General features: G+C 34.0%; 1 protein-coding gene across 3 annotated transcripts in view; it reads left to right on the top strand.

Annotated features, from left to right (window-relative positions):
• The window catches only part of ATF7IP (activating transcription factor 7 interacting protein), a 121,782-nt gene that overhangs the window by 78,623 nt on the left and 27,630 nt on the right, over positions 1-15,529 (top strand). For all 3 annotated transcript variants that reach the window (XM_032855046.1, XM_032855045.1, XM_032855047.1), the window contains 4 exons: positions 1,137-1,202; positions 11,429-11,505; positions 12,087-12,175; positions 14,894-15,529. In XM_032855046.1, coding sequence (XP_032710937.1) covers positions 1,137-1,202; positions 11,429-11,505; positions 12,087-12,175; positions 14,894-15,529 — 868 coding nt within the window. The remainder of the gene's footprint in view (positions 1-1,136; positions 1,203-11,428; positions 11,506-12,086; positions 12,176-14,893) is intronic.

Here is a 15,529-nt window from a genome sequence, read left to right on the forward strand (position 1 = left end):
CACATGGCGGCGGGGGGGGGGGGGGTCTCTGCTCAGCGGGGAGCCTGCTTCCCCCTCTCTATCTGCCTGCCTCTGCCTACTTGTGCTCTCTGTCAAATAAATTAATAAAATCTTAAAAAAAAAATTGGCAGCAGCAGTTAACAGCAACAGAAACAACTAGTTGAGTATTACATCTGTACTTTAGTAAAAGACTTAAATACAAAATACTCATGTGGTAATGAGATAATTTTTTTTTCTTTCCTGTTTTTTTCCTTAAAGTTTCTGTGAATATGTATTTGAGCAAATATGTGATCAAGCAGCTTATGTAAGCAGTATAAATGATGAATAATTTTACTGAAATGTTAATAGTAGCAAGGTAACATTTTTGACAGAGTATTAAAATTAACGTAATATGAAAGTGTTTCAGAGTAATATTAAATGACCACACATTGCTGTTGAATGTACAAATTAGCAAAGACTTTCTGAAAAAGAAATTGTCATTAAATATTTGATAATTCTTAGATAATTTAGATATAAATTAGCATTTAGATAAGAATCATTTAGACAAGAGCTTTAAAAATATTTTCTGTCTCAGAAGTTATATTTTGTGAGTGGTACCCAAGGAAAGAATTTTGAAAGAACAAAATTGTTAATTGCATTATTTGACTATAGCAATACATTGACAAACACTGAACATTTCCATTGGGAAATAGAGGGTATAAACAATGATTCAGTATATTACACATATATTCATAAGGCATGGCGTTGGGTCTTTTATGACTTACAAGTGTGTTTAGTACAGAATTATCAGAAAATTGTATAGTTACAACATACTGAAAAATAACAATAATAAAAGTCCCCACAATTACACATGCTCAGAAATGTACTGGTTTGTGAGTTCTAGGAGGGAAGAAGCTAACCTTCTAAAATTAAGAGTGTTTACCTCTGGGTATTGAGTTCAGAGGTCATTTTAGTTTTCATTATGATTTTCTATATTTTCCAAATATATATTTTATAATCAGCTTGCCTTATTTTCTTTGCTGTTGGCGATCTTCTCAGGATCCTTTCATTTGTGGATTTCTTGTAATGTATATATGAGTTCCTTTTTAATCCCATTATGTTACTTGATTTCTGTTTCATTTTTGCTTTTTTTTTAGGCCAAGATAGCCAGGTTAACCAAACGCTTTGGAGCAGCCAAAGAAGATCTTAAGAAAAGACAAGAAGTAAGGATGTCTATTCTTGCATAATTAATATTTAGTTTTAAGTGGTAATCTTAGGAAATGGTGAGTTAGGAGGAAAGTCTTCCTTTATTACAGGTCTGAAATTTGCTTTCATTCTGTGTACTTCCTGTATGTTCTTTCTGGAGCCACAGCTCTAGAACTAACTATTAATCCTTTTCTAATCCTCATTTACTGTTTGCATGTATCAACACTTATATTAATCTATTTTACAGCATTCTGGAAGTTATATTTTCATTTCATTTTTAAAATTATCTTTGGGATTTGTCTTACCATGTTTTTTTCTTTTTACATTCTTGTCAGTGTCCTAGTCTAGTCTCTTATTTCCGCCAAACTATGTTAGTTAGTGTTCTGTTACCTGGAGTAGTCCTCTTCTCTTCTTTGCTTCCACCATGTAGTTAAGTCCAAACATCGTAGCATAACATAAACTCCAATGTATAGCCTACCTTTTGCTTTTTGTTATTTCCTTAGTTATTCTGTAATACATACTTTTAATATAGCACTTGTATATTGCCTTATAGTTTTTAGTTTAATTTCTTTCTTTTCCTCTTGACTTTTTTTCCAATTTGAGCAAATTATATTTCTTTGTCGTGAGAGCTCCATTGTGTGGCACTTAATAATTGCCACTAAAATTATTTCAATAGTAATCATTATTACTATAGGATTTTTCTGTCTCCATTGTGACATCTTCTTTACTTGACTTTAAATAAAGTTATTTTGAAATAATTATAGATGCACAGGAAGTTGCAATGTAGTACATAGACTCCTGTGAACTTTTCACTTAGCTTTCCCCAGTGGTAAAATCTTATATAACTGCAGTATAATATCAAAACCAAGATGTTGATAAAATTCTGTTAAGTAGTCTGTAGACATTACCATTTCTCACCAGTTTTTATATGAATTTATTATGTGTGTGTGTGTGTATGTGTATGTACACATGTGCAGTTCTATACAGTTTGATCCCATGTATAGATTTGTATAAACTCCACCATAGTCAAGGTTTAGAACTGTTCCATTACCATGAAGGGACTCCCTAATGCTGCCTTTTTACAGTTTAAACCTACCTCATTTCCCCCCACACCCACCTGTTCCTGTCCCCTGGCAACTGTTAATCTGTTCTCCATCTCTGTTGTTTTTACTTAACTTTGTAAACTCTGGTTGCTCTTTTTTCTTGAGCAATTGATAGCTTTTATCTTTTTCTACACAGACTAATCTCACCAAACCTTCCTTTGGCCATTCCCAAAGATTCTTTTTATTATAATTATATAATTTCCTGATTCACTTTTTCAGCTTTATTTATTTGTCATAATATAAAAATGCTATTTTATTTTTCAGATTAGAAAATTGATGTAAATCTTTTTTTAAAAAAGATTTGATTTATTTGAGAGAGAGTGAGAGAGAGAAAGTGCACAAGCAGAAGGAGAGAAAGAAGGTGAAGCAGGCTCCCTGCTGAGCAGGGAACCCTATGTGGGGCTCCTTCCCAGTACCCTGGGATCATGACCTGAGCCGAAGGTAGACATTATGAGCCACCCACGTGCCCTGATGTAAACCTTTTTTAAAACCTTTTTTATTAGTTGTGCTTGAACCAAAGAAAGAGCTTTGCATTTTTTCCTTTGTTTTTGTACAGTACACATTTCCACTTCTTCCCTTTTATCCTTATGTTTGAACTAAGCAGCATGCTACCAACCATATACTTCCCAGTGTTTGTCTATTTCGCTTTCAGAACTACTTTCTAGTTCTTCTTCTTTACATATTTAAAAGTGAGAGACAGAGACACACTTTAAGAATGATACGCCTGGGTGGCTCAGTGGGTTAAAGCCTCTGCCTTCGGCTCAGGTCAAGATCCCAGGGTCCTGGGATTGAGCCCCACATCGGGCTCTGTGCTCAGCGGGGAGCCTGCTTTCTCCTCTCTCTCTCTGCCTGCCTCTCTGCCTACTTGTGATCTCTGTCTGTCAAATAAATAAATAAAATCTTTAAAAAAAAAAAAAAGAATGATACAAAAATATTACAATCCCTGAAAGGTTTGTTATGGAGAGCTGTAAGTATTATGGAAACAGCAAATACTGTATAATTCCTAAAGATTAGAAAAGATTAATTTGAACAATTAGGATATGTGGTGCTTGAAGAAAAATATTGAGGTGGTCTTCAAGCTTTCACATTTTGTTCCTTCGTTAATTAGCTTTTGGGTAAGGCCAGTTTTACATTGCCAAACTGGGACATCTTTCTACCCATTCTTGTTAAATTTTCTTTTTGTGAGAGATTTCTAGAAATCTCAAGAATTTGTTCATTCATGTCCTAATTCTGTTTAATTATGGTATCCAATATAATTTTACATCTGTGTCATGCTAGGTTTTAAAAACAAGAGAAATACAGAATGAAAGTTTAAAACTTTAGTTCTCCCCCTTATTAAAATAAATAAATAAACAGTAATACTTTAAATGCTTTTCTTCTATTTAGATTTGCTCCTTGATCCTCTGATATTAACCAGTTAAAAACAAACCCCACCATGCAGGTTTGTCTTAAAACATTTACTATTTTAATTTTTAAAAGAGCAGAAAACCCTCATGGGCAGTTTGTGCTGTTAAGTCCACATTTATAATCTAATCTGTTACTGCCTTATGACTGTTATCTCTAACTTCTGTCCTTTCTAGTTCTTACTATAAAAGAAATATGAAGATACTTCTTATCTTTTATGAGAAATCAGTGATGTAATTGAGTAAAATTTTAGATTATTCTACATTTTAAATTTTTTATTAAATTCTTAAAATTGTTTTACTTGTGCTGCACACACATAATCTAAAATGTATCATTTTTAACTTCACAATTCAGAAGTATTAACTGAATTAACACTGTGTAATAGCTCTTTAGATGTTTTTCATTTTGTAAAACTGATGCTCTGCTACCATAGAACATCTCTCATTTCCTCTCCCCTCAGCACTCAGCTACTTTTTGTTTCCATGATTTGCTACTTTAGAATCTCATAAATGAAATCATTATAGTGTTTGGGTTTTGTTTAGTTTTTGTTTTTGGTGACTGACACCTGTATTGTAGCATGTAACAAGATTCCCTTTTCAAGGCAGAATAATATTCCACATTATGTATATGGTATATACTGCATTTTCTTTATTCATTCATTTATTGATGGATATTTGGGCTGCTTTCATTTCTTGGCTTTTGTGAATAATGCTACAATGAACATCTGTGTGTAGATAACTCTTTAAGATCCTGGTTTCAAGTCTTTTGGATAGCTATGCAAAAGTGAAATTGCTGGATCATTTGGTAATTCTGGGTTTAGTTTTTTGAGGAGTTACCATAGTATTTTCTAAAGAGGTCACACCATTTTACTTTTTTTTTTTTTAAAGATTTTTATTTATTTATTTGACAGAGATCACGAGTAGGCAGAGAGGCAGGCAGAGAGAGAGGAAGGGAAGCAGGCTCCCTGCTGAGCAGAGAGCCCGATGCAGGGCTCTATCCCAGGACCCTGAGATCATGACCCAAGCTGAAGGCAGAGGCTTTAACCCTCTGAGTCACCCAGGCGCCCCACCAGTTTACATTCTTAACCAGTAAGGCATGGGGTTCCTATTTCTCTACATTCTTGCCAACACTTGTTAATTTCTCTTTTGTCATAGTGGCCATGCTAATGAATGTGAGGTGGCATTGCACTGTGGTTTTGATTTGAATTTCTCTAATAATAGTGGTGGTGAGCATCTTTTCATATACTTGTTGACTATTTTGCATATCTTTGGAGAAGTGTAGAAGTGTCTGTTTAGGTCCTTTGCCCGTTTTTTAATCAGGTCACTTTAAATTGTTAAGTTATGGGACTTTATATATTCTGGATGGATGTTAACCTCTTATCAGATACATGATTTGCAGTTATTTTCTCCTATTCCATAGGTTTCCTTTTCACTCTGTTGATTTTTTTTTATTTTGATGTGCAGAGGTTTCTAAGTTTTGATGTAACCTTTGTTTTGCTTTTGCTACCTGTGCTTTTGATGTCATATCCAAGAAATAATTGCAAAATTTGATGTCATGAAACTTTCCTCCTATGTTTTCTAATAGGATTTTTTAGTTTTGCTCTTATATTTAGGTCTTTGATTTATTTTGAACTAACTTTTGTATATGGTCTAATGGTCCAGCGTCAGTCTTTTGTGTTTGGCCATCCAGTTTTCATATCCTTTGTTAAAATACTGTACATGTGAGAGCTTAGTTCTGGGCTGTTCTGTTCTGTTGGTCTATGTGCCTGTCTCTGTGCCACAACCGCACTGCTTTTGATTACTGTATCTTTGCGTAATGTATTTTGAAATCAGGAAGAACTGTGGTCGTCTGCCCTGGAGATTCCATATGGATTATAGAACAGTTTTTTCTATTAATGCAAAAAATGACATTGGATTTTCATAGAAATTACATGGAAACTTTTGATCACTTTGGGTAGTATGGACGTTTGAACAGTATTAAGTGCTCCAGTCCATGAACATGGGGTGTCTCCATTTATTTGTGTCTTTTATTTCATTCTACAGTATTTGTTGTTTTCAGTTTAAAGGTCTTTTGCCTTTTTGGTTACATTTACTTTCAAATATTTTATTCTCTTTAATGATATTGTAATGGGATTATTTTCTTAATTTGTTTCTCAGATTGTTTGTTGTTAGTATATAGAAGTATGATTGATTTTTCTTGATGATGATTTTTGACCCTGCACCATTGCTAAATTCGTTTGAACTTTTTTGTGTGGACTCTTTGGAACTTTCTTTCTTTCTTTTTTTTTTTTTTTTTTAAGATTTTATTTATTTATTTGACAGACTGTGAGGGAGAGAACACAAGCAGGGAGAGTGGGAGAGGGAGAAGCAGGCTTCAGGGAGCCTGATGTGCCACTTGATCCCAGACCCCTGGGATCATGGTCTGAGTGAAGGCAGATGCTTAAGGACTGAGCCTCCCAGGTGCCCCACCTTGAGAGCTCTCTGACTATAAGATCACGTCATCTGCAAACAGAGAAAATGGCACTTTTTCCTTTCTGATATGGCCGCCTGTTATTTCTTTTTCTTGTTTTATTGCTCTGGTGAGATCTTTTCCAGTACCATGTTGAACAGAAGTTGGTGAGTGTGATGTTAGCTGTGGGCTTTTGATGTATAGTTTTTGGTTTTGTTGTTGTTGTTGTTTTTAATGTTGAGGTAACTTCCTTCCATTCCTAATTTGTTGAATTCTTTTTTTTTCTTTAAATCATGAAAGGGTTTTGAAATACAGGAAATGCTTTTTCTACAAGAATTAAGAAGATCATGTTTTTTTTCCCCCCTTCATTTTGTTAATGTGGTGTTTGATTGATTTATACATTGATTTTTGTGTGAAGCTCTCCTTGCATTCCAGGGATTAGTCTCACCTAGTCATGTTGTATAATCCGTTCAGTGTGCTGGTGAATTTGATTTGGTAATATTTTGTTGAGTCTATGTTCATCGGGGATATTAGGCTGTAGTTTTCTTTTATTGTGGTGTCTGGTTTTGGTATCAGGTATGCTGGCCTCATAAAATGGGTTTGGAAGTTTTCCCTCCTCATCAATTCTTTGGAAGAGTTGGCAGACTGTTGTTAATTCTTTAAGTGTCTGGTAGAATTCTGCGTGGCAGCCTTGATCCTTGGTATTTTTTGTTATTAGAATGGTTTTGATTACTGATTCAGTCTCACTACTGGGTAGATCTTCTTCAAAGTTTTATTTTCTTTTTGATTCAGTCTTGGATGTGTATTTCCAGAAAGCTATTCATTTTTTCTAGGTTATCCAATTTGTTGCTTTATAATTGTTTATGATAGTCTTTTGTGATCCTTTTAAATTCTGTGGCATCAGTTGTAATGTGGCATCCTCTTTCATTTATGATTTTATTTATTTATGTCTTCTTTCTTTTTTACAGGTAATCTAGGTATAGTTTTGCTTATTTTTTGATCCTTTCAAATGTCAACTCTTAGTTGATTTTTTTTCTATTGACTTTGTGTTCTCTGTTTATTTCTGCTATAAACTTTATCGTTTCCTTCCTTCTCCTGAGTGTAGTTTTTTTTTTTTAAGTCCTTCAAAGTGTAAAGTTAGGTTGTTGATTTGACATCTTTCTCCTTTTTTAATGGAAGTATGTACCACCATAAATCTTCCTCTTAGTACTATATTTGCTGCATAAAATTTCCCATGAATTTAGTATGTTGTGTTTGTGTTTTTATTTATCTTAAGATATTTTCTGATATATCTGTGATTTCTTCTTTTATATATTAGATTTTTTAAGTGTTTAATTTCTACATATATATGACTTTTCCATTTTTCCTTCTGCTCTTGATTTCTACTTTTGTTCCTTTGTGGTTGTAAGAGATACTTGGTCAGAGTTTCATTTTTATAAATTTGTTAAGGCTTATTTTGTGACTAATATTTGATCTCTCCTGGAGAATGTTCTGTGTGCATGTGAGAAAAATTTTGTATTTTTCTGCTGTTGGGTGAAAATTTCTATAAATGTCTGGTCCATTTGGTCTTTGGTATTGGTTCAGTTTTGCTATTTCCTTAATTGAATGTTTCTCTGGATCATCTACTCATTATATAGAATGATGGACTGAAAACTCCTATTATTGTGTTGCTGTTTGTTTTTCAATTCTGTCAGTGTTTATACATTGAGGCCTTGATGTTATGTGTATATATGTGTATAAATATTGTATTTGGTCAGTTGGTGCTTTTGTCATTATATAATGTCCTTTTATGTATCTTCTATAGGTATTTTATCTGTGATTACCATGGGGATTATATAAACTATTTTAACTGGTAACAACTTCATTCATATTTAAGAACTTCTGCCTCTACAACTTTGTAATTAGTTTTATTATATCTTTTTAAAATTCTATATCCTTTAACATAAATTTACAGTTACTTTTATGCCTAAATGTGTATAATTACATGTGATTTACTGCACCAACTTTATAGTAATAGTAATGTAGGATTCTGTAAATACCTTTATCAGAGAATTCTGTAAATACCTTTATCAGAGAATTTCATCTGTGTATGCTTTCAAGTTGCCATCTCATATCCTTTCATTTTCACTTGAAGAACCCATTTTAGCATTTTGTGTGTGTGTGTGTATTGCAGATCTAATGGTCATGAACTTCCCCAGTTTTTTTAATCTAGGAAAATCTTAATTTTGCTTTAATTTTTGAATAAAAGTTTTGCTGAATATAGTATTTTTGCTTGGTAGTTTTCTTATTCCACACTTTGAATATATCATCCCGCCTCCTTGTAGCCTTCTAGTTATCTGCTGAGAAAACTACTGATAATCTTATGGGAGCTACCTTAAATGTAATGGGTTGCTTTTCTTTTGTTATTTAAAAATTTTTTATCTGTGACTTTCGACACCTTGACTGTGTTTTTCAGTATAGATCCATGAGTTATTCTATTTGGAAGTTTCTGAGCTTTTTGAATTTGAGAACCCTCAAATTTGGAGAGTTTGGGGCCATTATTTGCAAAGGCCTTCTGCTATTTTCCTCTCTTCTATTCTTAGATTCCCATATTCATGTATTGGTTTTTTCAGTGGTGCCTCGTAAATCCCTTGGGCTCTGTTTACTTTTTTCTTCTCTTTTCTTTTGCTTTTGTAATTTGATAATTACAAATAACTTGTCATCAAGTCCACTAAATCTTTATTCAGCTTGGTACAGTCTGGTGTTGATCCCATGTAGTGAATTTTTCAATTTCAGTTATTCTTCAGATCCAGAATTTCTTTTGTTTCTATTTTAGAGTTTCTATTTCTTTGTTAAAATTTTTATTTCTTCATGCATGATTTTTTATAATTTCTTTTAGTTTTCTTTTACCCCATTGAACATCTTGATATTGGTTATTTTGAATTCTTTAATGGGTAATTCACAGATTCCCATTTTCTTTTAGGGTTAGTTTCTGGAGATTTTGTTGTTGTTGTTGTTGGGGCTGTATTTCTCTGTTGGGGCTCTATGTTTAGTTCTCTTAGATTGAAATTTGGTCATTTGAAGAAAAGAACCACCTTTCCCTGTCTTTTCACAGTTCTTTGTACAGAAGAAGACCTTTACTTTTCAGTTCAGGTATATACTATGGGACCTCTCAGGCCTTTTCTAGAGATGTATTTTCTCTGAGCTTGTGTGTGTATGATTTCTCTGAGCTTGTGAATATAGTTTTTTATCTGAAGAGGCTTGTCTCTTTCTACTCAGAAACTCCCCACTGACATCTGTCTTCCATATTACAGTTTTGGTTTTATAAGCCATGCTTTTGGAGGTCCCCCTGCTGTCCGTGTTAGAATGGTTTTTTCTGGTGCTGTCCCAAGCTAATAGGCTCACCTTTGTTCTCACGCGGCCACTAGACATCCAGCATATGCTACTTCCTCCAGATCAGATGAAACAGAAACCAGTGCTTTGGACAGTCCCCAGAAAAGCCAGAATATTGCATGAAAGTTCCACTCTTCTCTTTCCTTTTTTTTTTTTTTTTAAAGATTTTATTTATCTATTTGATAGAGATCACAAGCAGGCAGAGAGAGAGAGAGAGAGAGAGAGAGAGAGAGAGGAGGAAGCAGGCTCCCTGCCAAGCAGAGAGCCCAATGCAGGACTTGATCCCAGGACCCTGAGATCATGACCTGAGCTGAAGGCAGAGGCTTAACCCGCTGAGCCACCCAGGTGCCCCTTCTCTTTCCTTTTTGAAGGAGAAGCCAGAAATGAGAAATTTTGATTGTGCTGTACTGTATCAGGAGGGGTTTGGGTTATGGTGGATAAGTACAACAGACTTGCCCGACGACTGCAAAGCACTTCTTTGCCTTGCTGTTGCTTGGGGTCCTATAACCTCTTGACTGGCTTCTGGAATTCTAACAAAGGAAATTTGATCCATCCCATGAGGGATGAAGATGTTAGTCTTCCTATTCTGTCATCTGTTGGTGTCACCACACTGTAGTACTTCCATCCAGTGGCCATCCCATGTTCTAAGCCAGTTGTATTTATTTATTATGCTTTTACTCCTTCTTTTTCTGTTTTTCTCCTTGAAATGTTCTTTATCTTCATCTTAGCTATTTTCAGTGTACTAACCTATATGAAGATGCATTTTCCTCAAAAACTTTTTAAAAAAGTTTTTCCATCAGCACTGCACTGTTACTTTAATTTGCTTTTCTATTTGTTTCATGTGTTTTTGTCCACAGGAAGATTTTAAGCACCTTTTGAGCAATTCATTGTAATTTTGTCTCTTATCTTCTCTACCTGTATAACTAGTATAATGCTATACTTGTTGGTCAAAGTTATTCTTTTATCCTGTAAAAAGCATCAAGATTGGTTGATTGAAAAGTGATTAGTGGCATCTACTTGATGTGATTTTAAGCACCTGCCACCTTTGTTTTAGTATTTATTATTACTATTACATTAATTAAATCTTGAGCAGAATTATTTATATTTCTTAATTTAAGGAATAATATGATAATAGTATAATTATTGACAGAGGCCCAGTAATGATAATTAATATGTATATGTATAAGAATTCCATTTCTATATTCCTTGTTTTGAGGGGGAAAAGGCTGAAATTAGTTAATACTTAATTAAGTTTAGAATTGAAATATCTTTTTATTAAGTTATCAGTCACGTAGTGGCAAGTAGTTATTTTTTAAACAGTAATTGAAAAAATAATTTTGATTTGTGGCCTTAGGCACCATTTTATTGGTAATCAACTATTTCTGGAAAAGAATAAATATGTACTCTGTTCCTGTTGGTAATTTGGTGCCTGCTATGTGTGGTCTGTAGTAGGCATTCACTTGATTTTGAATAAATACATCTAGTTATTCTTAAGATTCATATTATCAATATTTATTGAACCCTTACAGCATGTAAACCATTTTCACATTCTCTATTTACTCATCTTAAAAAACTGAGGTATAGGAATTATTATATTAATCTTTCACACAATTGTTGCAATGGGTTAAGTAATTTGTTTTAAGTAATTTAAGTGGCAATGTCAAGATTCAAAGCCCTGGCTTTTTTCTTTTCTCCTCTAGTAATATTTTCTGGAAGTAACAGGTAATATATAGAGAAGGCATATAAGGTTTTTTTGTGTTTGTTTTTTTTTTATAATACTGGTTTCTAGTGCACAACATAGTAATTCAACATTCTTAAATGTTACAAAATGGTCACAATAGGTCGAGTTAAGGTCATATTTTTAAAGATTGCTTGTGAATTGGGTTTTATTTTACCTGGGTGTTTTTCTCCCCCAGAATCCGCCAAACCCACCAGTATCACCAGGAAAGTCTGTAGTTGATGTCAACAGCAATAACAACAATGTGCCATACAGGTGAGAATTGTAAATAGTCTTTCAAGTTTTTAAATAACAGAACAAGGTTCTGATTTTATTTATTTTACAGGAAAATTTTGGAATGTATTGCTATTTATTTTTGTAGAGATAAGTGTTTGGTATACTGGATTTAGATTTTCTTCTTTTTTTGTTTTGTTATAATTGTTCATTTGTGGTTACTGGTTTTGCTCATTTATTTTGAGGCTTTCTTTGGTTATTTGAAGATTTCTTTAACCACTTGTGCTAAATAGTATTCTTGCAAAGTAATTGAGAAATATTTTGATCAAGGGTGATAAAAATTAATGTCTATAGATACTAGGATGTACGTTTGGCTTTTTGTTAAAGTGTTGAGGACATTAGAATATAAGAGAAAGACTCTTCCTTAATTCCATAGACCCCAGCATGCTGAAGTCTATGTGCCATCTTTACCTATGCATTCATTTGCACTTGAGTGCTACAATACCCAGGTCTTGCCATGCTTTCCCCTATCGGCCATTGCTTTCTCTATTCATAAAATGATGTCCTCCTGAATGGCATTTTGACTGACTATTTGTATATATATATATATATATATTTTGTAGAAATGCAGGCACAGTGAGACAGATGCTGGAGTCCAAAAGGAATGTAAGTGAGAGTGCACCACCAACCTTTCCAACCCCTGTGAATACAGGTAATATTTTTTAATACCAAAATAACATTTTCTTAGGAACTGAAGGTTTTGGTTCTCTTTTATTACAAATTTTTGAAATTAAAATGATCTAAGATAAATAAGTTATAAGATAAATGAGGTATTTATCTAAAATTCAATAAGTACAAAATTTTATTTAAAAATTAGGATTACAGATATGCATGCAAATATAGAAATTCAAGTCTGTAGTGGTTCTTAAATTTTCTGGTTTCCATATCCCTGTATAATCTTATAATAATAATATAAATAATCCCAAAGAGCTTTCATTTTTGTGGCTTATACTAATTGATATTTACTGTAGTGAAAATTAAAACATAAAATTTTAAATGTTTATTTAAAAATCATAACAAACCGGGGCTCCTGAGTGGCTCAGTGGGTTAAATAAGCCTCTGCCTTCGGCTCAGGTTATGATCTCAGGGTCCTGGGATCTGTTCAGCAGGGAGCCTGCTTCTCCCTCTCTCTCTGCCTGCCTCTCTGCCTACTTGTGATCTCTCTTTCTGTCAAATAAATACATAAAATTTAAAAAAAAAATCATAACAAACCTATATCCTGTAACACAAATAACATGTTTTAATGAAAAACACCTTTTTCAAGCTTAAAACAGAAGAGTTATAGTTTACAAGTTTACAAATCTCTTTTAAACCTAAAACATTAAGACAGTTGAAGGCAGTTGAAGATTCTTATATCTATCTTTGCATTAAGTCTGTTGCAGTTTGATGTTTTGATTGAAATATGTGAAGAAGATTCAGCCTCATACAAATATATAGTTGGAAAAGGACTAGCCCTTTTAGATTTTTGGATATTCTTCTTTGGCGTAGTCAGGCAGTAGTTTATTAAAGGTTAGTTGAAAAGTGGAATGTGAAACCATACCAATAAACTTTTCTGACTTTTGACAGAAAGTCTGGGGGCACCTGGGTAGTGTGGTCGGTTAAGTGTCTGACTCTTGGTTTTGGTTGGGCTCCATGCCCAGTGTGGAGTCTGCTTGGGAATCTCTCTTCCTTCTCTGTCTGCCCCGCATTCTTTTAAAAAAAAAAATCCATTTGTCTGTCTATACTTGGATGGATCTTCTGATGCTATCATTCATTAATCATTTGGAAAATATTCACTGAGTTATGTAAGACTTCCATTATTGACACATTTTATTAATAAACTTTTTAAAAATCACATTTATTTCATAGTCGAGTTTTATCAGAAGAATCTTTGAAGATTTGGGAAGTTGTCATATTCTCAGTGGCAGTACAAGTTTTTCCAAAGTTCTAATTTTTGTTTTCAAACTCAAATTGTATCATTGCCAATAAGCTCAAATTGTACCATTGCAGTTATTTTCTTTGAACTGACTGCCATGGTTTATTTTTAAGAAAAGATTAGTCTGATACTCATATGTGAATAATCACAGTATATCTGTAAATCGTCTTTCAAGTAAAAATGGTCTTCCATGTAAAAGACTTTTAGCTCAGCTTTGTAACTCTTTAACAGTAATAGTACAAGCACTTATCCCTGAGCCACCCATGCTGCTTTGGCAAGCGGTGGTAATGCTTACTGCGTACTTTCTATTTCTTCACACAGAATATTCAGAAGACCTGTATTTAAGGGTTGAGATTCAATAAAATTAATACTTTTTACTACTGAATTATAGCCATTCTTCAGTGAAGCTCACTTTGTTTTTTACTGTAAAAAAAATCACTGTGTGGTGGTAAGGAACGCAGTGATCATTTGGTACCACTCACTACCTTGAGTTTTGTACTGAGGCATCAAGTTTTACTCACCATTGCTTTTGCTGTGTTAGTGCAAATACTTACATGGTGAAATCTTATTATTGTTATAAAAAGTTTTGACATTGCCAGCGCCCTGAGAGGGTCTCCATAATCCGAGGTGTTCCCTTGGATAACAGTGAAGATTAAGATTGCTGCTCTAGTGTGCCTTTGAGTTTGGAAAGACTACAGACAGTGTGAAAGACACTTGGTCCATCAGTTTGAAACCCATTCAAATGAGAACAAACAAATAGTTAAACCAAAATTATTTAAGATTCCAGTGACCAGCATTTTTATTTTTTTCTGGTCTTTGGTATCAGTTCCCTTATTTCTTAATTCATCTCCCATCTTTACTCTTATTTCCCAAATCATAAAATGTCACTAGAGTGTCAGTAGAGACAGCCTCCCCATATTAGCTCTTGCCAGGCAATTCCGTAAAACTTGATCCACAGATAGAGGTTTCACACATGGTCCAGGTGATAAAATACCATGACCAAGCTTATTTTATTCATTAATAGTGATGACTTTTACTAGATTGTCTGAGTTTATATCTTGTCAATGTCCTAAGGCATTTATATTTTTAATGTAAAATATAGTACAGAAATGTACAAAAATATCTGTACCACTTTACCAAATTTTACTGTTTTTCAGTCATTTTTCCAGTTACTCTGAGGTGATAATAATAATTTTCAGATACTGTCTTGATAACTAACCAGTCTTCCATATTAATCATAAGCTGTGTGCCAAATACAGATGCAAAAATGCTTCTATAAATTTAATTCTAAGAATTTACAAAACTTAAATCTGAAAGAAAATTTATTATAAAAAACTTTATTATATTTTTATAAGAGAATTATACTGTAATTCATTAAATTTTAATGTGTTGTATTATGCTAGCTGATAAATGAAAACAGCCATTTAAACTGAGACATGTTTTTTCTTTTTATAGTATCTTCAACCAGTCTTGTCACTCCTCCAACAGTTGTCAGTAGTCAACCTAAATTGCAGACTCCAGTGACCTCTGGTTCTCTGACAGCAACGTCAGTTCTTCCTGCACCCAACACTGCTACAGTAGTTGCTACTACTCAGGTGCCTAGTGGAAATCCCCAACCTACAATCTCTTTACAACCTTTGCCAGTGATTTTGCATGTACCTGTTGCGGTGTCCTCCCAGCCTCAACTCCTGCAGAGCCATCCAGGGACTTTAGTGACCAACCAACCATCTGGCAACGTTGAGTTCATTTCTGTACAAAGCCCACCTACAGTGAGTGGTCTTACCAAAAATCCAGTATCCTTGCCAGCCTTGCCAAACCCCACTAAACCAAACAATGTTCCTTCTGTGGCCAGTCCTAGTATTCAAAGGAACTCTCCTGCCAGTGCTGCACCATTAGGAACAACACTTGCTGTACAGGCTGTTCCAACAGCACACTCTATTGTACAGGCCACAAGGACTTCCTTACCTACAGTAGGTCCATCAGGACTCTATAGTCCATCAAATAACCGAGGTCCTATACAGATGAAAATTCCAATCTCTGCTTTTAGTACTTCATCGCCTGCAGAACAGAGCACTACTACCCCAAGAATTG

The sequence above is a fragment of the Lontra canadensis genome, unplaced genomic scaffold, assembly GCF_010015895.1.
Source record: "Lontra canadensis isolate GAN:19392208 unplaced genomic scaffold, GSC_riverotter_1.0 scaffold9, whole genome shotgun sequence".
NCBI lineage: Eukaryota > Metazoa > Chordata > Mammalia > Carnivora > Mustelidae > Lontra > Lontra canadensis.